At 40.5% G+C, this 25,234-nt stretch overlaps 1 protein-coding gene across 2 annotated transcripts in view; it reads left to right on the top strand.

Annotated features, from left to right (window-relative positions):
• Window positions 1-22,629, top strand: part of ITPRID2 (ITPR interacting domain containing 2) — a 42,121-nt gene extending 19,492 nt beyond the window's left edge. Inside the window, exons 11-19 of one of the 2 annotated variants that reach the window (XM_040561859.1) lie at window positions 3,086-3,177; window positions 6,910-8,160; window positions 10,659-10,739; window positions 11,114-11,241; window positions 12,098-12,248; window positions 13,353-13,418; window positions 14,149-14,559; window positions 20,833-20,957; window positions 21,372-22,629. In XM_040561859.1, coding sequence (XP_040417793.1) covers window positions 3,086-3,177; window positions 6,910-8,160; window positions 10,659-10,739; window positions 11,114-11,241; window positions 12,098-12,248; window positions 13,353-13,418; window positions 14,149-14,559; window positions 20,833-20,943 — 2,291 coding nt within the window. In that variant the 3' untranslated portion in view covers window positions 20,944-20,957; window positions 21,372-22,629. The remainder of the gene's footprint in view (window positions 1-3,085; window positions 3,178-6,909; window positions 8,161-10,658; window positions 10,740-11,113; window positions 11,242-12,097; window positions 12,249-13,352; window positions 13,419-14,148; window positions 14,560-20,832; window positions 20,958-21,371) is intronic. The other variant, XM_040561860.1, reaches the window with a different exon arrangement.
• Window positions 22,630-25,234: the final 2,605 nt, after the last annotated feature.

Below are 25,234 nucleotides of genomic sequence, written 5' to 3'. Positions count from 1 at the left end.
AGTGCATTAGAGCTTTACCAATACTGCAGATGAAAGAAATGTAGATGTTACTAGAGCTTCACAGGCAGTTTCTGTGCATTTCTCCTCCTCTTCTGCATCAGCAGTAGAGTGATGCAGAACACGTAAGACAATTATTTAATCGGACTGTTTGGATCTGTGAGACTGTCAGTCCATTGGCAGTTGAATATTATTTTACAAAAAATGAATTATTTCATTGTTTGATAATGATTCTCTAATTATTCTGTTTTCATTTTTTTTTGGTAAACCACAGACCTGTCTCTTCATCATCTATTTCTGTTTAGAACTTTGACAGTTTATTTTTTGTGTTTCTGAATACCTGCATTTTTCTGGCATGTATTCCATGCCTAAAAATATTTTAATGTTTCGTACAACTTAAAGCAATCATCCAAGGGACATTTTCATTTTGTGCTCAGTTTAACTGGGACATGAATTTGATTTTTCCTTCTCTTTTTGTTCATCTTGGATGGTTCCTTTTCCCACACTTTCCTTACACTTCTAGAGAAAAGTATATTATTATATATCAGCCTCTGATGCTGAGTTTTCTGCATTCAGTGTAAAGAGAGGGGAGCCATGTCTGATCAGCATCTCTTTGTCTTAAGACTCTGGTGTTGCCAGGAAGCATTTTAACCATGATCTGAATGTAACTTGGTAGCTTTTTTTTATTTATTTTAATGCTTCCCCCTCATCTGCTTGGATCTGAGAGACATCCAGGTGCCGTGGAGCAGGTTGTACATCTGGATCAGCACTTGACGAGAAGGGTGGATACCATTACATATCAGCATAGCCCAATGTAATAGTTGATATTTCTAATCTTTACAGAGCCAAACCTTATCATTTCACTACCAAAGTAGTAGAGATTCCTCTTTGTTAAAAGTTTTTACTGCATTTACAGGGTAGTCATATAGAGGAGAATTCTGAGAATGTGCAAGAGACAAAGGTAGGTTACGGTAGAAGAAGACTAATCATACTTAGAAAATGTCTTCTCTGATTTGCTTTAGAATGTTCAGAAAATATCCTGGCACCTTTGCAGCAGGCATGGATGGCTACATTAAGGTAATGTGTCTTTAGGTGGCACCAAGGCAGTTTGAAGCTGTTCATACAGCACTAATCTCTTGCCATGGATAAAGATGATGAGGCAGGTATGAGTGGGCTAGGTTGGCCACTTAACTGGCAGTGTCTGTCATGCAAGGCTGTCAAAGCACGTACATCTGTCTGTATATATGTATGACTGAAAAGGAAATAGAAAGGCAGGTCAATATTTTTCTTGAGCAGAGATAAATTCCACGCACATGAAACCAGATAGTGCACACACCGGTGAATTCCTTTATCTGAACTATTTGGTATCTCTCTCCTGTAGCTAAGGCTTTCAGAGCTAATGCTTTTTTTTTTTTTTCCTCTCTTTTTTTTCTTTTTTTCGGTCTTTTTCTTTTTTCTTTTTCTTTTCTTTTTCTTTTTTTTTTTTCTCTTTTAAATTAAAACTCACCAAATGGGAAAAGAAACAGAGAGGAGGCCAAAATATGTGACTGTTCACCTCAGAGAAGGTGGCAGCTTCCCACCAGACCCAGATGTAGTAGCAACCTGCACACAGCATGCTCCTTCAGCAGTGTAAATTGTATTGTGTGCTTGCTATGAGCCAGGTCTGGTCTAAGTGAAGTAATCCCTATTGTCTTCACTGGGAGCTGGGTGGGGATGTCTGCCTTGTGGTAAAAAAAAGTTGTTTATCATTGCAGGATATTGTGGCTACCATGATAACAGAGTAGCAGCACAATTTGAAAGGCACTCCCTAAAAGCTGTATGAAATCCTCGATGAAGAAGTTTAAAGGGCAGTTTCTCTATCCTGTCGTTCACCAGCTTCTGTGCCTATGCAGGCTTTTATTTCTGCATTAGCGAAATGTTCATCAAACTTAATATAAAAAAAATAATTAGTTTTGAATATCCAGCAGTTTCAAAACAGTTTTCATAATACATTCCAATGCATTGAGCTGTGAACTGGGATTAATTATATGATGACAGTTAAGTGGTGGAAGGAATGCGGGGCAAAATTCTGTGTTCAGCCGCCGAGAGCAGAGCAGCAAGCTTCTGCACCAGGGCAAGGGGGCAGCAGGGTGTGGGGGCTAAAGGCTGCTGGGGTCTTATCCCATACCCAAGCTCTTACAGGTCTGCTGAGGACTAGAGGTGAGATGTGGTTGTTGCCCAGGCTGCCATGGTCATGGGGGTGTGAGGTAAACCCTGAACGTGAGAAGTGCCTCCTGTGTCCAGTGGAGAAGAATGCAGTGCCACACAGCACCGTGCTGCGGAGCTTACTGAGATCTCCTGGCCAAGGAGCTCTGTGGTGTAGGGCTTGCATCAGAGGACACCACTCCTGGGTAGCGCCGAGGATTTTGGAGTCTCTCTAAGCTATTTAAACACTTACCTAATGTGGATAGAAAGGAGCAAGAAGGAGGATCTTATCTCTGGAGTACAAAATGAATGCTGGGAATGTGCTTTGACAGGTTGCCAGTCAGTGTGTTAGGGATGTTTTGTGTTTGTCCACCAAACCAGTGAGGGACCATCTCTAGCAGTTCTCCATCCTGGGCACTGCTCTCTGCTCATCTAGTTCTGCTCCACTGGATGCATGGGATGGTGTGGGCTGGCAGGAGACGCGTGAGCTCCTTTATCACTCTGATCAGAAGGGCTGGCAAACCTGTACGTGTCAATACAAAAGCAGCTGTGGCACTGAATGCATGTGAATTAACCAGTGATTCAGTTTTGTGGAAGGAAAACTGCAGCAGTGGCAACATCAGCAGACTTTTTTCCACAGCACAGAAAAAAAAAAAAAGTTTCTCTTCCACTACTGCTTGAAGTTTCACAAGTAGAGTTTTGCATGAGGAAAGGTTTTGCACTTCGTATGATTGAAACAAAGAGGTTGTTTTTCTGAATTGTTCAAAAGGGAGTTTGGAAAGGAATTGTGCTATCTACTTGTGCTACTTTGATGTAAAAGGAAAGCGTGTATTGAGTGTGACTGGGCTTAAGCAGTTATGATCTGTAAATGAATTACAGTTGGGTTTTGCTTTGTTTTAAGCAGATCAGCTGTTACGGACTGCTAGTCAGCACTCGGATAGTAGTGGCTTTGCTGAGGATTCTTCCACAGACTGCTCTCCGTTTAATCAGCTTCAGGTGAGTTTCCCATATTGGGGTTGAAATATTACCTGTAAGTACGGTAGAGGAGAGACCTGGGGAGGGAAGGAGGGATACTGGTGTTTGACCTCCTTGATCATGACTGCCAGTCCCAGTCCTGATAAAATTTTTCATTTTCTGAACTGGATCTGCTGAGTCCTTTACCCTGTGTTAAAATTTTAAAGCCTTTCTGATAGGAGAATCTGAGTATACGTGGGCCTGGAATAAGCTCTAAATTCAGTATTTCCTGTATGCTGTTCATAGAACAGCTTGGGTCGGAAGGGACCTTAAAGATTCCAACCCCCTGCAATGGGCAGGGATGCCACCCACTAGATCAGGTTGCCCAGGGCCTCATCCAACCTGTCCTTGAACACCTCCAGGGATGGGGCATCCACAGCTTCTCTGGGCAACCTGTTCCAGTGCCTCACCACCCTCTGAGTGAAGAATTTCCTCCTAACGTCTAATCTAAATCTCCACTCTTTCAGTTTAAAACCATTTCCCCTCATTCTTTAATTATCTGTCCAAGCAAAAAGTTGCTCTCCATTTTGTAAGTCCCCTTTAAGTATCGAAAAGCTGCAATGATCTCTTCCCAGAGCCTTCTCTTCTCCAGGCTGAACATCCCCAACTCTCTCAGCCTGTCTTCATAGGAGAGGTGCTCCAGCCCTCTGACCATCTTTGTGTCCCTCCTCTGAATCCGCTCTAACAGTCCCACATCCTTCTGGTGCTGGGGGCCCCAGGCCTGGATGCAGCAGTCCCAGTGGGGCCTCACGAGGGCGGAGCAGGGGGGGCACAATCCCCTCCCTCCATCTGCTGGCTACTCCTCTGGTGATGCAGTCCAAGATGCAGTTGGCCTTCTGGGCTGTTCACGGTATATCTTTTGTCACTGGCTCATGCTCCAGAATTGCAGTCCATTCCTCTCATGACTGCAGTGAGCAGATTTAAGGTAATGAAAGACTTTAGCTTTTCTGGTGATCATTAATTTCTTGCATCGTTTTTGCCTTCCCACTGATTTTTTACATGCTTTTCTATTCATTTAATTTTTTAGCTAGCAGCAGACAGAATGTGAAAACAATTTCATACTAACTTTACTGTGAAGGTGTACTAATATTTAGTCAGTCTTAAGCTCCCACATTCTTTCCTGTTCCAGTTGCTTTGATCTCGGTTCTGGAATTTGCAGTGACACTGACCAGAGCTCTCAGGTCTTAAGGGAGGGATGCTTTTGTTTAGCCAGGTGCTTATGAGACTGCCCAATACGTACATGTGCTCAGCATTATACCTGATACCTAGGAGAGGTGGTCGCTGCCTCTCGTAAGTCATTCACACAGTATTAACCATAACTTGGTTGTCTTGTCAATCAGCCAGAGAAAACTCCGAGATGGATCCTGGTCGCAAGGCCATTGGGTAGCTGTCTGGGACCTAAACCACAGTTGAGAGAATACAATAGAAGCTCGTGTATCACCAGTAACATCATTTCTTTGGCTTTCAGCTGCTGAGCTTTTTTACACTACAGTGGCTTTCCTTGTAGCACACCAAACACATTTTAAAAGCCATTTTGCACTTACTAGGAGGAGGTTCCCATCCTCCCCATCCACCAACGTTTGCTTTTCAGTTTTGGTACTGGTATTCTGTCCTTTTCCATTTAGTACTTTGCCAGCTGAGTACCAAAATGGAAGACAAGACAGGTCTAGTCTTTGTGTCTCCAATAAACATCAACTTACACTTACCAAAAGCAACAGAGAGAACAACGGAAATCATGAGCATGAGTTTCTGTAATGAGCATAATAATCTGGGATACTGGTTCTACTCTGTACTAAACTGGGGCTACACTGAAATTGGCAGGCATGTTAGAAGGAGTCTCAGACTAGAATTGGACACTCCTGATCTTTATATCGGTTACAACCTGATAAAGAGTCCATTAAAAGTGCATTGCAACTAAACGCCTCTTCACTGGAAGCCTAGTGGAGTTCGTGTTGGTTGCAAAGTGATGAGATTTTTCTGCTTTCTATTATGCTGGTTTGAAAAGATATATTGAGACTGCATGAGATTTGTGCCATGGAGTTGCTAGGCTTTCTTCTGCCACTGTCACTGCTTTATTCAGACCAAGTACTGAGCTGAATTTAGAAAATATGGATGAATAATGAGACTAGGGAATAAGAGAACTTGGCAGCTAGTGAAGAGAACCTATGAAAAGAAGATGAAAGGGATACAGAGGGGTGTATGGTAAGTTAGTGCCATCTACTGTTAAATAATTGACTCTAGCAGCCATAGCATTCCTCTGGAACCCACGAGAAAACTGACAAACTGGAATCATGTTTCCTTTCTTCCTTGACAGCCAAAAAAAGATTTCTAGGGGATATTTTGATTTCAAGGTAGGATGTTCTTCAGGGGAGTTTCATGTTACCAAAGTTAGAAAAATTCTCCATCCGATTCTCCATCCAAGTACTTGAATTTTTGTTTGCCTCATTTGTAAGTAAACAATGTGATGGAGAATTAGAGAGACAGATACACATGTTTGTAGCACATCTAATTTCATCTAGGCATTACAGTCTTTTGTTCTTGTCATACCTTTGACTTGAACAGTATCTGAACCTGTACAGTCTTCAATACTAATTTGTGGCTGTGTCAGTGAGTGCAGTGCTAAGCACATATTTACAATGACGACCTTTGTGACTGAAATTCTCTTTTAGATGGTTGGAGACGGAAGTATTGTGCAATATACACCATAAATATTCTCTCTAGAAGGAACTAACAGTATCCTAACAGCAGAGAGAACTGCAGAAGTTAGAGATAGTAAAGCTTCTTTAAATTTGTGTGTAAGTTTATGTGTAAACTATGGTAAATTTTCAAGACTGTACTTTATACCACATATCTTACGAAAAAATTGTGCCCACTTCTAAATATACCTGTCAATAAGACTGGCCTAAGGAATATGCTTTGCAATCCATAGACTTTTCCTGCCATTTTTTCCCTATTAAATTAACAGCTGCCTTATACTGATGCTCTGATCAAGTATATAGGGAAATGCATCCTTCTGCAATAAGGAATTTAAAATGTAGTTTATAATAAGAAGGGAAAGATGTATTAGGAAAAAGAAATGGAGAATAGGGTAAAAGTGCTGGATTGTCTTCAATGGAGATGAGCAGCCTAATATTAGATTCCCAGTATCAAACAATTCTGTGACTTAAAACAGGATGTGTATATAGGCAGACTGTTTTTTCCCATTCTTGGTGTTTCATTCTTGGTGTGGGAGAATCCATGATTCTCCTCACTTCTCTGTGTGCATTCTCTAACACAACCCTTGGTTTCAGTGCTGAGTGTGAACTTCTATATATGGGACATACCACGGTACCTTCACCCTGATATCCCTTTGTCATTGCTACCTAAATACTAGAATTTTACTGCTGCCACTTCTGTTCTTAGAAATAAAGAGTTTATTGTCAAATCAAGAAAATGTGTCAAATCAAGAAAATGTGTGAATGGTTTGCCTTTTTTTTTTTTCCCTTTCCCGAAACCATCTCCTTTTGGTGCCATACTTCAGTATGCTTCTAACCTATCTGATACTATGGTTTCTTTGTTCTCTTTCACTGTTTCTCCTGCACATGAAAATCATTTTGAATTATTCTACCATAATGCATAATGGATATGGACTTAGACTCTTAGCCTGACTTCCTGAGAAGGCAATAGACCAGTCTCCAGTATGTTCACCCATTTGCTGGTTTGAATCTTTCCTAGGTTCAGGAGTCTTTGCAAGGCATGGGAAGCAGTGCTGACAGCTGTGACAGTGAGACAACCGTGACATCACATAGTGAGGAACAGAAGACACCAATAGCCAAGGAACTGCCCTGTTTCAATAAGTTTGAGGAGGAGGAAGAAGATGAAGAGGAAGAAGAGGAGGATGATGAAGATGAAGAGGATGATATCTCTCAAGTAGAGAAAGGAAAGGTAGAGGCACATTCTGAAAACAGAAGGAGAGATGATAAAAAAATCCATGACTATGAAACTGAACAAAATGGAGGAGAAAGCAAGTCATCTTATGTGTCGAAGACAGTTGCAGGAGAGGTCAGCTCTAAAGAGGAACATGTTTCCAGTGAGCAAAAAGAATTGGAGCTGCTGGAGGAAGGCAGTGATGAAAGTGATGTTGACAAAGACAATATATTTGAGTTTCCTCAGTATCAAACGCACCATATCCTCAAGTCACTGGAGTCTCTGGAAGGTGGCAGCTCCTCCCCGTCATCTGTGGACAGGGTTCATGTTGCTTTGCAAAGAGCCCAGATGAGGATCATCAGCACATCTGATTCCAGGGCTGGACGCGCTTTCCTTAAGTCAAAAGATCTCCTGAGGAAGCAGAGACAATGGTTTGCTGAATCAGGCTATCCTCTAAGGCGGTCTCAGTCTCTCCCAACTGCATTACTGAATCCAGTGAAAGTGGTGTCCTCTGTGAACGTCCAGTTAGCTCCCGGAAAAGAGACTCTGTGTGGTCCTCCTTCTTTCACCTACAAGTACACACGTGTGGAAGAAGATGAGAAACTGACGTCCGGGGATGACAAACAGGAGGGTAAGGCAGCTGCCAGCCAGCCTGTGTGCAAATCTACGCTGTTCATTGCGCCTTCATCCTCCAAAAAAGAAGTTCCCCAGGCTGGGCCCCGTGGGCTGTCTGAGGAGCCCAGTCCCACCAGGGGACAGAGCTGCCCACTGCACATGCCAGCACACATGTCCCACTCAACATGCTCCCTCCACTCCCTTCCCACTGAGTGGCAGGACAGACCACTCTGTGAGCACGTGAGGACGCTGAGCACCCACAGTGTCCCGAGCATCTCCGGTTCTTCCTTCAGCTCCTTGCTTTCCCCCTTTGGCTGTCCCTTCTCTCCAAGGCACTCTGGATATCCTCATCGACCTCATGCTATCAACCCGCCCTCCACCGTGGAGATGCAACTGCGCCGAGTCCTACACGACATCCGAAACTCCCTGCAGAACCTCTCACAGGTAAGAGGAAGAAAAAATTTCCCCGGGCAAAGGGGCTTCTTAGTTTATCTTTATAAAACCAAAACGTTAGCCTGAATATTCTTTTGTGTAGTGTGGGAGATCAGGAAAAAAAGGACATCTTGTGCAAGTTTGGTTTGCTGCTTCTTTCAGGAGCTTCTGTTTAACATGTCAAATGATCCTCTTTCCAGTGCTCCACTATTTTTGCATTGATTTTTTTCTTGTTACAGTTGATTCTTGGGTGGGGGGGAGGAGCAATGTACGCTTCATCAGCTATTAGTTTAAGTTGATAGTCATTAGCTTTAGATTTGAAAATACATATTGCCTTTAATGATACTTTAATCTGTCTCTTTTCTGTGAATGAATTTTTTTCATTGAAAGTCCAATGGCTTCATTAATAATGTCAGTGATGATTGTTTGTTCCATGCATATGTCTGTGCTGTTTCTTGCCAACCTTCTGGATGTTCAACTCTGGGTGTTCATCTAGTCAACATGAAGTCATCGGCCTTTTTTAAAGAATCAGTATTGTCACAATGTGTGAAATTTTGGCCATCTCACCTGTCAGAGAAGAAGTGCTTTAAAATGAAGCACATATTTTTTTACTGGTTTCTGTGACACCTTCTGCTCTTTCCCTCCTGATTACCAACTGTCCCCTCTCCACCACTTCTGTACTGCTATTCTCTGAGTTCATGATCCCACTTAGGAGTCTGCAAGCTGCTGCAGGTGGCTATATAGGCAGAGCACTTGCAGACCCTGCTTGTTGATATATGAATACATGAAGAATATGCAGTGGTAGAGCTTCAGTGACTTCTGTGGGTTTTATCTAAGTACAAACATCTGCTTCTCTGCTCCCTACTGGAGGTGGTGGGCTGTGGTGTTCTTTTTTAGATCCCTTTTCTTCTGTTTATTTTGCCACTTGTCAAAAACCTGAGGCTAGTCCAGCCTGACTTTGGTTATATCAGCTGCCCCTGCTTCATGGAGTGAGCTTCGGTATTGTGACACAGCACTGCAGTGGAAAGCTGCAGGCAAAGGGGTTTTAAGTTAGCCGTTGTTCAAGGTGTGCCTGAGAGTGAGCATTTGCAGAATTTGACCTTTGTAAAATTCCCTTGTGTGAATGAACTGCAGCCTTGCTATGTGTCAGGGTACAGTGTTACTACTTATACCATGCTAACTAAAGCTGCTGGAGAAGAAACCTCTGTATTACACCCAGAATTCATGTTCACGCTGATTCAAATAGTAATAATGATAGTAATAATAATAATTAATAATAATAATAATAATAATAATAATAACAACAAAAACAACAACAACAAAAACAACAACGACAAAAACAATATCAGTTTCAGAGGGGATAATAACATCTCCTAGCCCACTCGTCCTGCTTCCAGAGTAATTTGTCTAGACCAGTTCCATTTTGGAAAGTTTGGTCCTTCTCACTACAGAGATTTTTATGAAAAGCTATTGTTCCAATACATAGTTTCCTTGTGCTGCTTTTCTCTGCAGACAAGATTGAGTTTGGCACACAGCATACTCGTCTACTATAGAAAATGTTGAGATGTTTCAAATATATGGTGCTGTTATTAGGAAGGAAAAAAGAGGAGTAGATAAATTCCCAACAGAACAGGGAACAGAGAAAACTGGGAGAGGAAAAACAAAACATCCATCCCCTTGATGTGATCATGTTTGAGCAAAGCTCCTCTAGATAAATTGACATGCTTCAAATTTTCCATGGCGTGTCAATAGTCCTTTGAATTCTTTCAAAATTATATTGGACAAGCTGTCTTTTTCGTGTTTGAAAAGGTAAATGTTTTTGCTGTTTCCACTGTTCTTTGCTGTGCCGTGTCTCTACATGTAACAGCCCCTGAATTTTAACTGGTTGCTGCAGATGTTGAAGCAACATGCAAATAGAAATTCTTCAACAATTTTGTTTTCATGAGAGATTATTGGCATGCAGGGATCTTTGAATGTAGGCAATATGGTGAGATTATAAAACAAGAACGAAATCAGCGCGCACACGCACACACAGAACTGAGGAAAATCCCACAACAAACGTGACTGTGATCACGATTTGAAAAGAGACACTTTAATTTACTCAATTCTGTTTTCTGTGTTGTTCTCTTTGTCTTTAGCTAAGACAATTGCAACTACTGAGTTTTCACTAATCTGCACTAGGCATTTTCTGGACCCATGTCTGGTGCAGAAAACTTAGCTTTTATCCCTACTTATTTTGTCAGACAGGATTAATTTTTTATTCTTTTTTTCAACTTCAACACATTTGCATTACAGAGCTTTGGTGCACACGCTTCAGTTAGGAGCTGGTGCTTCCATTTTGTAAAATTTCCTTTTCCTGTTACAATATTTACTTTGGTGGTGGAAATTACAGTGCCAGAAGGACTGTGTTTTAACATTGGCTGCTTTTGGAGAATCTGACCATTTCAGAAGATGAGTTCATAAATGGGATTGTTGACATTCCTCTTTCAAATTGTTCATTTCTTCCCTAGTACCCAGTGATGAGGGGTCAGGATCCTTCAGCTGCCACCGGTTACACTACTCAGAGATCATCTATTCTACCTCTCTATGAAGTAAGTGCCCCTGTTCACACAATGATACTTAGTCAAAATAAAATAAAAAGAAACATCCTATAAGTGCCACAGACTGTGCTATGCATGGTCTTTGCTCTAAAGGGATAACATGACTCTATCCTAAATGTCTAAAAGGAATTAGTCTAAATACATGGAAGTAATTTCATGTGTTTGTATGGTACAACTGAAAATGTTTTCTTGAATTATTGCGAGCTCATAACATGCAATATCTGTAGTATTCTGAAGTTGCTGAGCTTCTGCTTGATTCAAAGAGCACACCTAGTCAAATGCGGTTATAGGGCCCAGACTTATTTTATTTAATTATTTTTTTCACCTTTTCTTTTTTTTCTTTCCTCTTTATTTATTTATTTTAGAATACTTTCCAGGAGCTACAAGTTGTAAGGCGAAATCTAAATTTATTTAGAACCCAAATGATGGATTTGGAATTGGCTATGTTACGTCAACAGACAACAGTTTATCAGCACATGACAGAAGAGGAAAGGTAAAATGATTTTGTTTTTAAAAGAGAGAAAGCACTTTGGCACTTCAAGAAATGAGCTGCTGCCTGTGAAATCAAAGCAAAAAAAATCTTACTAGTTTCAATATGAACAGGGTTTGAGATGAATTGTGGCCAAAATAGTTGTTTACTCTCATCTGTATATGTCTTCATTCTAGAGGGTCTTTTTTCTGTTTTTTTCTAATCCTTATTTCTCATTAATTGATGATTTTTTTTTCTCCTTTCTGGAAAGTGATTTTACAGCTGTGGATTTTAAGGACTTTATCATAGGATATTGGAGGGGAAAAATCTTAAAGATCTTAGTTTAGATTTCTCCCCCCCCCCCCCATCTGTATAAATGTAAATAAAAAATAAAAATTGTAGCATTCAGATGCTACAATTCCAACTCACAGTAGCCACTCAACAAGTCACAGATGGCATTCATTATTCTGGCTCTGTGTGTTTGGTCACCATGAGTTGCAGGAACCGGTGATGTGGAACAATTTTTGAAATTGCTGATTTATTTATTTGAATTAACTCTTCACTAACTCACTTTAAATATATTTTAAATAAGTTGGCCTACTTTGACAGTGGTGTCTGGGCCAAAATGCAGTTGCTACTATAAAACTTAAAACTGTGATACTCCCTGTTGTCTAGTTTTCTGCATGGAGTGATATATTTTCCCCAAGCTCCCTTTCTATAAGTGTAGCAAGACCTTAGTTCCTTTTCAGGCTTTCAGCTAATTTTCAGTGAAAGAGGCGTTTTCTGTGTTCCACCTTGAAATCCGTTGCATGGAGTCCTTTGCGACGTGCAGCTGAGTGCAGTGAATGCCACTGTTCTTTTTGTAATGGATTTTGTATAGATATGAAGCTGATCAGCTGCAGAGCTTGAGAAAGTCTGTCCGCATGGAGCTTCAGGAGTTAGAGATGCAGTTAGAGGAACGTCTACTTGCTTTAGAAGACCAGCTGAGAAGTCTGCACATGTCTTCCCCTTACAGACCTCAAACACACGTAGTGAGTATTACTTTTTCAACAGCATTGTATGTTTTCTCAGTGTAATGTGCATCAGTTTAATGTTAATAAACCATTACTGTTAAAACTTTTACAAAGGGATGACATCTGGGGAATCTGATGACAATGTGTCTATTATCAGGGGTCATTTTATTGTTTTCAGGCAGCATGTTAGGGAAAAGATGTGGAATCAGAGGGTCTTTCTTGCTATTAATGCATGTCAAGACATATTTTTGGGGTTTTCAGTGCTTTCTTCTTTTTCTTCTTCATGACCCTGGGATTTCTGAGTTTTGGTAGATAGTGCTCATGTCTGAAATCCTTGTGGGATGATTATGATCTTTCCGGAATTTCCCTGCACTGATTTCCTTACTTGTGAAAGGAGGGTAGAGAGACAAGGCACTGTGTTTCTCTCCCAAGAAACAGCATATGGTTCCCTCCAGCTCTACATGGAGCAAAAACCAGGAAAATCCAGTTGTCATCTTCAGGTTTCTTTTTCCACTTCTTTTTGTAGCTCCTTCAGATGAAGACTCCCTGCCAAACACAGGGAGAAGCTCTGCTTGCACAGACACTCTCCCAGAAGCTCAAGAGCAGTGGGAGAAAGGATACTGGTGTCTGGTGGTGTAGATATATCTTTCTCTTCTTTTTCGCTCAGCAGAAGACTGTTCCTCTATTTCCTGCTGCAGCTCTATCATCAGCCAAACAAAAGAAGCACAGACAGAAAGTATTATATGTTCTTCCTGGGTTTCATTCCTCTTTCTTAGCCAATCCCCTTCTACAGAAGAAGCACTGGCCACATCTTCCGCTTTAGTATTTTGTCATGGGAAAAAAATTGAAACCCAAGAACAGGAAAATATGGTATTACTGTGATCCCAAGACAAGCTTGCATTCTTTGAAACATATAAATATCTTTTCTTTTTTGTAAATCCTTTTATAGAAGAGGGCTAGCTTTAAAAATGACTGAAATAAACTTTCTCCAACCAGCTCTGCTTCCTGGTTCCAAGTTTGTGCTTTTACTAAAAGTTGTCTGAGACACAGCGTGTTTATATATTAGATTCTGGCAGCTCTAAAAAAAAAACCCCAATGCATTAACTTAACTTAATTTTTCAGGGTATGTATGGTAGCAGAAGTGCTGACAATCTATCATGCCCTTCTCCACTGAATGTCATTGAACCAGTAAGTAGCATGCTGTATGTTTGGCTAAGAAAAATAAATAAATAAATAACAGGAAGGAATATCTTAAAAAAAAAAAAAAAAAAAAAGATCACAGGAGATTCATTTGACACACAGTCCTGGAAATAGTTTACTCACTTGAGTAGTTCTGTTGAAAATAGTTGCATTTTCCCCTAAGCAAAGTTGACCATAGGTATAAGCAGCTGTGAAGTCTTGTTTATTTTTAAGAGGAATATGCAGAAGTGAGATGTTGTTGCATTTATTGACTGATGATGGTGAATTTTCCAGGGAAAATTATTTCTTATTTTTCTACGAAGATTATGCTAGGAGTCCAGAATAAGCTCCTGAACCACTGAAGTGGTAGTAGTTCAAAGACTGCAGGGGAAAAAAAAAAAAAAAAAAAATCTTGAATTGTTTTAGCAAAGAAAAATAAAATCAAGCCTTTACGTGTGCCTCTGTCGATGGCTCTGGCAGGGTGCATCCATATTGCAAAAGTCAGTGGTTTGGGGAACTGCCACAATTCTTATTTTTGTTGGCTTTCAAGAGAGCCCATTCCTTTTTATGGTCTTCTTTGTTACAGTCATAAAGGCAAAGCATATATTTATTTTATAGCCGTATTTGTTACATGGAGGGAATGAGTAAGTGATTGAATAAATAACAAGAAAGCATGGCTGTGTCTGTATTTGACTTTTTTATATGCTTATTCAGGCCTGTTTCTTTTCTGAATCCTTAGGTCTCGGAACTTATGCGAGAGCAGTCATTTCTGAAGTCTGAACTGAGTTTGGGACTGGGAGATCTTGGACTGGAAACTCTACCAGCAGAGGGTACAGAGTCCGTATTCTCCCATGGAAACTCTGATTCCTCCTCAGTGTGCTCCACTGCAAGTAGAAAAGCTGGTGTTGGATCCTCTGAGCTAACGGGAAAGTCAAAGAGTCAAAGCAAGAAGTTGTACCGAGCCTCTGTTGCCTTAACACCGGCACCCCCAGTGAGACCAGGCACTGGACAGCAGGTGGAAAGCTCTGAGGAGCTTGCAGACTCCAAGCTGGAGGTGGAGCAGAAACTCGAAAAAGTCCCTCGAATGCCTTCAGTTGATGAAATCCACAAAAGCGTGGAGCAGGAAGAGCTGCAGCAAGTTATACGAGAGGTGAGGAGAGAGGGGTTGAGATCTAAGATGTTCAAACAGTGTTTACTGAAAATTAAAGCCAAACTACATGTAACTCTTTGCCACCGAGGTTTTTTATTCCCTCTCAAGCCAAGGCTCCTTACTATTACTGCCCTATTCCTAAAGACTCACAGTGTGTCACGAGATGTCCAAGCCACATTTTTTTTTCTCAATCAAAGCAGTGGATGTTTTTTCAGTGACAGTGGTTAGCACACAAATTAATAGCTAGTTGCTACTATAAGTCTAGGTGAGAAAGAATTTACCATCTCTACTTCTTGGTTATGCAGCAGTGTTTCAGATTCGCAAATGAAAATTTCTCTGTCATGTTTGCTTGTTAAAATGCCAGTTTGGATTTCATTTGATTGATGAAACACTATGTCTAAAACAACTCTGTAGTAAATGTTAAAATGTTAAAAATACTTGTCTGGTCCCTCTACCCCAAACCACTAACAATTTGTAGAGTGTAAGTAAAGCAAGCTGAAGTCAGATGAGAAGTTATTTCAGACACCAAGACTGATGTTGAACCAATGCTGTTGGACCGGTTTCATTGGCAGTCAATGAAAGTGGAGGGTGCTTGGGTATTTCTCCTGTGGGCCAGGTTAAAAAACAGAACTAAAATTACATGCTTGCTTTGTCAGTGACATGACAAAAAGCTTTATGGCAAGTAGTATAAATGGGAAAAGAAACTTTTTTTTTCAAAAGCAATGCCTATGAGAAAGTGGTGCTCTTTCTGCTGTGAGTACAGAAATGGGAATTGAGAACTTACGGGTTTTATTCCCTCTCTTTCACTGGAGAGGGACCACCTGTCGTTTAGCTAGGGGTCATTGGACCCTTAGCCTTTAGCACATCCTTTGAAGCTTTGGTGTGGTGCTGCCATAATCCACTGTAAAGGCCAGCAGAGGTGCCGTGCTCAGGAATATACAACAGGCCAGGTTGTAATGCTGAGGTACCACCCAGGTCTGCTTGCTTTCAGGCAGCGAATAACTGGAATCAGCTTTGTCTTTAAAACAGATGGGAGGCAGGCTTATCCTGCAATAAAACAGGAGCTGTGATTCCACAGGGATCTTTTTTTACCACTCCTTCAGCCCCTTTCTTCCAGTACAGAAAAAGGCAGAATGTACTGGACTATAAGGTATCCTTTTACTCATTGTGCGACCACAAGACTGCTGTGTCTGTGTGAGTGGAGATGTTCTCTTGGCTGACTCACTGTGAGCTTTGCTATGTGTAGGCACTTAACACTGGCACAGTGAGATCTGTGAAGCAGAAGAGCATTACTGAGGAGCGTTCTGATTGAAGATAATAGCTGGAAGTATAAAAAGATACTTACTTTGCTTAGCTTTGAGTAACTCCATATATAACCAGAGCTGAGACTGCCAAGAATGATGCTTAGCCACAAGCATTAACAGTCAGAAAACTGCTGGTGTTAAAATAGGATACAGTTTGGCAGTGAGGTGAGGTGGATGCCAGCTTTCAACAAGTAACCTCATGATGCTGAATAATACCTTGCCCCATCGGTAGCCCCATTAGAGTCAGCGGGATGAGTTATAGACAGAGGCATTATCCTAGGGAAGGAAGGGTACTGCAGTCAGCTCATGGTGGTGTACTACTGGACCTACAACCTCACCATTATTGTGCTCAGCATTTGGAACTGAACACCTTCTGGCCATCACTGACACTTACAGTGGAGCTCGTGATGCTACAGTTTTAAAATTCTACTTTGAATGCAAATGAATGAACAAGGTAGGGTGGCAAGCATTTATGTTTTAAATGTCTTCCCGGCGCACTGCCTCCCTCCTGCTGCCATCTTCTTTTGCCAGAGTTGGAAGAAGTCTTGGGAAAGGCCTTGTTTTAGGAGATGTCATAAAATACTCCTAAAGTTCCCAATTTCTCTCTTCCTGGTCCATTTGCTTTCTTTTCATCCATTTTTAAAGAGATTCCTTGCTTAACGTTCAGAGAATATTTGCACATGTACTTATCATGCCTTGCACTTTGCTGCTGATTCTGAGCTGAAGCCAAAATGTTTCTTTTGTGTTGTGTCCAGCAGTTCTATAGAAACCTATGTTTCACAGGTCATGGTGGGATGCTGCTAAAGGAGAAAGAGAGGAAGGAGAGAGCTGTAATTCAAATGTATTGTAAGAACAACCAGAGACAATAAAGGGAGCTGGAGTCAGAGTACAGAGTTATTTCAGTTAATATTTCTCTGAGGCTATCCTATGTGAAGGTTCCTTTTTAACTTTATTAATTGATAACAAAAAAATAAAATGTGTACTCTTTGCATAGAGAGTGTTCTTTGGATTGTGTGGCACTAGGGACTTAGTAATGCTAAAAGCATCTGTGCTGAACTGAGAGACTAGTATTCAGATATGAGTAGTCAGCAAATAGCTGAGCTTGACTCACTTCGTAAATGTTTGAGCACACAGAGAGATTGTCCGTCAGTTTGACTGTGTTGGCAGCCTGTTTTGGACCATCTCTGATTCAGAACATGAGAAGTTTTGCATTGGTTCATAGCACATGGTAGTTTTTGCAGAGCCAGAATGTACTATTAAATATTAGTCAGGAAAATCTCTTGTATTTCATTAGAGCTAAAACATAGCACAAATTGAAATGTGTCTTCCTTAAGTAGCCCTATTGTTAGCAAAAGAATTCCATTTTTGTTGTCAAAAGAAAAAAGTCTATTAGTATGCATTCTTGATATATGCACTCACAAATGTTAAACCATTGCTTATTCCTCCCATTCTCTGTAGCTGCATGACCTCGTGTTGGGGAAAGAGAAGTCAGGCAGTGTTGCAGAATTTGCCTGGGTGGGTTGTAATGTATGTGAGCTTTGACCTGCAACTATGTGCTGGCATTAAAAAAAAACACACCCCCTTGGTGTTAACTTTTAGCATTAATGGACTAACTCCCACAGAAAAGCATTTAACAATGCGAAATGTTAAATGCTGAACAGTGGCCCCCTTGTTTTGTTGAAAATACAGCCTGATCTCCACCAGAGTATCACATGAGGTACTTACTACTTGACATGTAGGTCACAGTGTGGCTAGGAGTATACCCAGGCCATCTCACTCTGCTCTTCTGCAGTTCAGAAGATGGGATAGTATGAAAAGCTTTCTGTTTAAGAATAATGTGTTTTTTTTGTTGTTTTTGTTTGTTTGTTTTTGCTAACAGTCCTCCATCATAAATGACATTTTAAAGTTGTCCTTTAAAAAAAAATGTACAATTTTCCAGTCAACAGGTTTGAGGAGGTTGTGGTAGATTTTTAAGGATAGATAGATGGTTGGGTAGAGAATCTTCACTTTTCCATTTCCATTTAAAGCCATGTTAGCTCAGCATTGACCAAAATTTTAATGTCTGTTGGTTGTTCGTCATTCCCTTGGGCAGGCCATTTAGTTCCTCATTTTACAAGCATGCAAACTCATCAGTGCTGCCATGAAGAAGTGGCACAAGAAGAAAACTGACTAGAAGTAACTCTTTTAATTCTAGAAAACATACCTCAGATCAGGAATAAGAGGACAATGAAAAGCCTTATGTCTGTTTTCCATCAAGAGCTGCAGAAGGCCTACCTCCAGAATTGCCACTGAGGCACATTTCACTATCAAGGAGTTCATTATATAGCAGCAACATAAGATTGTGGTAATGGCAATTCTTTCACAGGGAGAAAGATTACTGGTTTACTGTAGTAAAACTATCTATGAATGTGGAACTGTGTTATTAATGAAATATTAAATATTAGTGTTGTATTAATGTAGTATAAGTATCATAACTGAGCGGGTTCTCTCCTCTTTCAAATGTTCAATTTTTCATTCAGCTGCTAAAAATATGGGTGGAGTGCTCATTGACTGCCTTCTGTCCTTCCTACAGAGGAAGCCTTGGCATAGTGCTGTGCCCTGTGCAGAGTAAATGGAAGGTGCACCTTGCCCTAAATTGCTTGTGATGAAAAAGACAAATATTGGCAAATGTCATGACAGGCACATGGGACTGAGTCAGCGCAGGAATCGATACCACGCTCACCATGTAGGAATGACCTTGATGGGTCTCAAAAGGAGCGAGGAAGCAGCGGCAGTGAAAAGCAGCAGCAGAGGGTGGCCTTGTTGTGTTCTGAGCAGAAAGGTGAGAGGCAGAAGGCTCAAGTGAATTACCAAGGTCGAGTGAGAAGTTGTTGGAAGAGCTGAGAACAGAGCAGGAGCTGCTTTCCTCCCAGTCTCCGCCTCATCACAAGACTGTCATAGTAGACCATTTACTTGCTAATTTGGGAAGCTTTTATTAGCTTACTTTGTAAAGTGATGTTTATTTTTGTCTATCCTGAGAGGAGGGCACAGAGTGCCTGCTTTGTAGTGTCCTCGGAGACCCAGCCCTTGTGATGCTGAGAATAACTGTGGAGAGAGGTGAGCAGAGCTCTGCTACAGCAGGGACCTGCTGGATAGCCAGGCTGCTGCGTGGCGAGGGCTCTCACAAAACTCACGCTTCCTGCTGCATCTGTCAAGTCTGCATGGTGTCTTTCCATCTGCCAAAGTTTCTAAATCCAGGAGGCACTTACTGAATTGACAGTGGTCCTAAAGCTTTGTACATATGCGTGTGTGCATCAGCATAGATATTCACAGGACTTTTGGCAGTCAGTAAAATGGGTCCTGTTGAGCACTGGCTTTCCTTTTGTCCATTAAACAGCAAGCAATGCAGCTGAAAACCTGTTTCTAAGTAATATTGTAGTCTGTGAATTTCTGCTTGATGCAAAGTAGTAATGAAGCAAGGAACTTTGCCACTAATGGTTTAGGGATTGAATTGCTTGCCAATGAGGACAAGGGATAAATAACCCGTTGCGAATTCTGCTGCCACCCTTCTGACGTTGTTGCTTAATCCTTTTGACGCACCAGGAAAAGGGGAGACTTACAAGAATAATTGCAAGATGTTCACAGGGATGAAAAGAGGGCTATGCAAACATGGCAAGGCCTTTAGGAAGGCTAAATCTGAGTAAATATTAATCCCGTGGTATTGGTGGGGCATCAGAACACGAAGAGATTTTTTATTGGCGAAACCAGGGTAAGAAATAAGGACTTTTTTTCTGGCATTTAGTCTCACATTCATTACGGCTACTTGGGCACTTGAAAGCTATTTCTGAAATGATGCTGAAAGGTATTTTCTTTAGTCTACTGAATGGTATTTTCTTTAGTCTAAGATCAGTTTTTCATGCCAGGAAATTATTTGTCCCTTATTGTAAGTAAAAGAAAACAACACTGCTTAGCTGGGCTAATCAGTGCTAACATGACTGACCATGGTTGCCATGCTCTGTTTCTCACCTGCCTACATTCTTCCACCGTCATTGTCCTCACCTGTCCCTATAACCACATCTCACTTGTTACTGGTTCCTGAAGTGAAGACTGTCCAAAAATGAATTGGTGCCCAAGATTTCTTTTACTTGTGAACAGCCCATATTATTTTTCTCTGTTGTGTCCTCTTTCTCCTTTCCAGCACAATACGCTATCATAGAACTTGTTTTTAACTTATTTTCTTTCTTTTCTTTTACTGTAGCTGCCAATGCTCTGTTCCTTCTTTGTTCTGGCCTCACTCACAGTTAGGTGCCTACTAGTTATAATTCCTGTTTTTAACTATAAACTATATTTCCTATAATTAAACTTAATGGATAAATGTTTTGTCACAATAGTGTGAAAAACAGTCTTTGCTGGCACAGATAATATCCTGTTGGTCAACAGATGATGTGAGGAACTGTTGAAGTTCTCTGTCTTTGCTGCTGAGAGTATGATTAGGATTAGCCTCCTCTTGATTTATATGAAGACAGTAGCTCATCTTCATAGACTTGGACCTTTTCTACTGCATAATGCATCTGTGAGGTAGATAGATCTTCAAGATATAACTAATGTTAAAAAAAAGGTGCATTTGGGGTGCTTTTGATATGTATATCCTGAAATGCTATTTTCAGAATTTTGCATAGTTGAAATATATTTATTCTTACCATAAAACCAGCAGTCCTGAGTAGAAAATGCAGATATACTTACCATCTGGAAAAATAAAACTACTTTGCTTTGTATTTATATGATTTGTAAGAACTTTAAAATTACTTACAGTTATTTTTTCCAAGGGAAACCCTCTTGTATTTATCTATTTGCATTCTTTAAAAGTTGATTTTTTTGGTGTTGTATGCTTTCATATGCTAATAATGTCAAACATGTCTGCAATATCACTTAGTTTTATTCATTGGTTGTATAACTTACTGACCTTAAAAATTCCTCTAATCCCTTTCAGATCAAGGAATCTATTGTTGGTGAAATAAGGCGAGAAATAGTAAGTGGATTGTTAGCAGCCGTATCACCCCAAAGCAGATCTGCAACTGCAAAACAAGATGCCCAGCCATGAAATGGGTACTACAGGTAATCTTTGTCAATCTGCCAGAACCATTCAGTAGCTCACTGAAGGTATTTTTTTATCATGTGAAGTATCATCGTTAACTTAAATCTTGCTTGTTTTCCCCCTGAAATACAAGTGATCAGAACTGAAGTTCATTAAACACAGAGATTATTGATATCCTGGACAGCTTTGGAAAATCAGCTGTTTTATAGTTTGGCCCATCCTACTGTCAGTTTTCATGTAGTGGTCCTTGATTTTTTTATTTGTTTCTTTTAGTGTCCTCCATGGTGACTTCACATACGAATGCATAATTCATGAAGATTTCCTTAGTATGCCTGCATTAGACACGAATGTTATCAAAATACATGGTTAAACACAGAAAACAGACTTCCAAAAATCTAATTTAGCTATTTTTCTTGCTTTCTCTTTTCTGCAAGGTTGGATGTAGTCCGAAATGCTGTGGAATTCTGCTTTGGGTGGCATACACTGGCAAGTGTCAAGTTGTTTTTGCTTCAGGAGACGTTAAAGCTGCTGAGATAGGCTACTGTATTCGACGCTTGGTTCTATGATGTGTGCCTTTCCTTGAGTTCCTATCTAAAGACTTAGACACTTTAACTCGTTTATTACTTTCCATAAAGCATCAACAAAATTGTGGCTCTCTGAAAGGTTTTGTATTTATTTGTATGTCCTTGTTGTAAATTTTTATGTAGCTAATTTCTTTTAGTGATGCATCATGAAACTTGAAAATTTGCAAACTTAACCAATTTATAAATAACACGCTCACGTTCAGCCTACCTTTTAAAAAAAAAAAAAAAAAAGAAAAAGAAAAAAAGAAAAAAACAACAACAAAAAAAAACACTGACCTCTATGAGGTATTTATTGTGCAATAACTGATCCACTTTGAGAGCTTGAAACAACCAATAATTGTTTCCACTGCTGTTACTTAGTGCCACTTCAAAAGAAGGAAAATATCCTGTTGAAAAAAATTGCTGTTAATTCTTGGGGCGGTTACTATTAGCAGAGTGGTTGAATGACATGAGGTTACTTAAAACTACTTAAAGTTCTGACACTGAAAGCCGTATCTTTGTGTAGAAGACAACTTTTAACTAATTTTATTTGCTTCCTTACTGTTTGTTTGCCCATCCCTCTGTAGAAAAGTGCCTTATTTTAAGCACTGTTTTTGTCTTTGTGTTGACTGCTCTCAGTCATTCCAAGAAAAGGTCTCTTCTGATTTATATTAACAAAATGCAATAAAAGTACTGATATTCTGAAAGCAATTAGGATGTGCAACTTGGAATGGATGAATGACCTTGCTTGTATTACGGGGAAAATGGAAAAAAAATCTTTTCCTTCCCTATCCTTCACTGATTCTATTTTCAGTTAGACTAGTGAACATGCATTTGTTCCAGTGGAGAAAATTGGAAGTCATTGGAGGTTTTATGTGGTCAAATAGACACTTAGTGGATATGTAATATCCTATTTTGCTGTGCTTGGAATCTCTTTACTCCTTTGCCATTTCCAGCAACTAAAACTCTTTACTGTGTCAAGGTCTTTAATCAAAAATAGTTTGAAATGTAACAATATTAGAAGAAAAAGTTTATAAGATTTTTAATTGTGTTAGGAAGACACACAAGGGCTGATTTCTTTAAAAAAAAAGTGTATATTAAACCAATAAAATATTTATTTTGCCTATAATCTGTGTCAGTGTTTTTCTACACTTCCCTGTGCATGTTTTACTCTTAAGCAAAATAGGTTATGTAGATTTGGGCCCATAGTACACAGAATGGAGAATGGCAGGAAAGCTTGGGACTTGGGTTTCAGAAAGCTTTCAGATGTTCAGTGTATCCACTATGCTTTGGAAATGTGAGATATAAATTTGAGAGAAATGTTGGCACTTAAAAGTGAACTCTTAAGGTTGTTGGCTCCTCTTGCAGCTCTCAAGAATTTGGTTGGGCTCAACCTCTCCTCAGAATTTGTCCCTGTGAGTAGAGCCAGAGCTTTCTTGAAACCTCATCTTGCATGCTTAGAAGCTGAAATATAAACTCCGACATCACTTATGCGTGGAAATTTGTATGAGGTTGCAAGCTGCAGTAGGTTTCTCCTTTCCTTTGCAGCTTGCGTGAGTACGTAGTTCCACTCCAAAATGTCACCCAGAGAACACCCAGCCAGACCTGAGTGCTACAACCTCCGGTTGTGAATGCGCAAAGCCAAAGCTTACCCAAATAACTGGAGCAGCAGATGCTCCCCTTGTCCCTCAGCCAGATTAATTAGCACACCCTGCCGTTAATGTAAATCCTGTGCCCGTGTGCTACCCAAAGTGGTGTTCCAAGAAAGGTGACAACAGTGGCTCCGATGGAGCGATGGAGGAAAACATCCCGGGAGCCGGCGGCCGTCAAACAGGGGCTGCCAGCAGCATCCTCCGCGGGTGCGGCAGCCTGGCCACACTCCGCCTTGGTGAGAAAAGTCACTTGTATATGAGGTCCCAGAGTATCTGGGCCTCATTAGCTTGGAGCTTATAGGAATATTTGATCTCAGCAACTTAGAGTTTAATGTTTAATATATCCTGAGAAGTGAGAGAGAGAATGCCAATTTTTCATTCAGTTGATGGAAGGCAGATTTGCGAGCTTCTGGCATAATATAAAATAAAGGTATTTCAAGACAATATTTCTAAAAGCTATACTGAAACTAATGAATATACAAGCACCTAATTTTCTGTAATCCCAATAACAGGATTCTGCCACTCTTAAAAACATCTTCATCTAATATTTTCTGAGTGGCATTTACGTAGGTATAGGCATGCCTATGAAAACTTGTTTAAAAGAAATAAATTGTAGTGCCCTGCTGTCATATAAATTAACCTGAACTGATACCAACCTCTATTGACATCTCTGTTTGTGTTTTAGGAACAGCTGTCATTATTATTGGACACATGCCGAACCTGGGTGGCTTGCCCTTTAGTAATGTCAATTCAGCTGTAATGATTTTCTGAGCAAGGATGGTTTTTCTTTAAAGACTGAAACTGCTACTTTCCCTACAAATTAGTGTTGTCTTTTTTTCTGCCAGCATGCCATTTGATATGAACTCTATTGCAGATTGAAACAGCTGTATTAGCAGCTGATAAATATTGATCAATCAAATTTGCTATGAATAAAGCCAGCAGTAATACCAGAGAAATTTTGGATGCTTTTCTGAGTTTTACTGTGATAGTGATCTTGGTGACTGCCAATTGGCTGCAGGACTATAAAGCAAGAGTTATATTTTGGAAAATATAAAAGCTAACTGTTTTCTACGGTTACAGGGCAACTCCATCCTTACTGATAGCATAGCAAATAGACTAATCTTTAGCCTGCTGCAAAGCAGCAAGTGCCTATCGTGCTGCTCAGCTTGAAGCAGAGGTTTGGCGGTCTAGTTTTTGAGAAATTGTGCCTTTTTTTTTTTAAGATGAGTGAAAGTCTGTTTCTATCCCCCACCATTTCAGTGAAAGGCTACAAAAATGACCTCTGCTGAAATCAGGTGGTGACATCTCAGCATTCAGCAGCTGGAGAAAATAGCTGGGAATGCAAGCGTAGCCCCACGAACCATGTGGGATAGCGCTGCAATGGCTGTGGGGTGCTGCTGCCACTTGGTCACAGCACTGTGTGTGAGAGACCTGAGAAGGAAGGGACTGAGGATGACCACAGGCCCAGCTACGTGGCTGGGGACAAGTATGTAAGAGGCGGAGGCTCCTGCTGCTGGTAGGTTCAGCAACTCTGCTTGGAGAGCAGACTCAGGGTGGTCCTGCTTCTGAAAGAAGCAAAGGGCTCTTGAAGCTTTTTCAGGCCCTTGCTGACCAAGACATTCACGGGGGTGGGAGGCTGCCTTGTGTCTACTGCTTTCTCTGAAAAGGTGTGGTGTGCCAGCCCTCAGCAGACAGCTTTTGTAAGCCAGGTGATGTCCAAGAATATGCTTCAAGCCACACGCTTCCTAAAGACTGGTTTGCTCTGATTGAGGTCTCTTTTAAGGTGATAACTCAAAAACTCATTAACACATTCCAACCACTGATCTTCACCAGTATTACTCTACTGAGTCTCACAAGGAAGTGTTTGTACTGCCTTTGGATTTTGTGTACTGCTGAGAAAATGTCTTCCACTTAAAATATAGTGTAGATAAAAACATGTTTGTTCATTTTTATCACAGATGAATCAATTTCAATGAAATTGGCCAAAAGAAGATATTGATTATAGAGAGAAGTAACAGGAGCCCAAACTGGAAACTAAAGTAATTCAAGCCATGACTTACCTGTGTAGAAAAACGTTGTGCC

This window comes from Cygnus olor, chromosome 6, assembly GCF_009769625.2.
Source record: "Cygnus olor isolate bCygOlo1 chromosome 6, bCygOlo1.pri.v2, whole genome shotgun sequence".
Classification (NCBI taxonomy): Eukaryota; Metazoa; Chordata; class Aves; order Anseriformes; family Anatidae; genus Cygnus; species Cygnus olor.
This window is presented reverse-complemented; position numbering and strand designations above follow the sequence as displayed.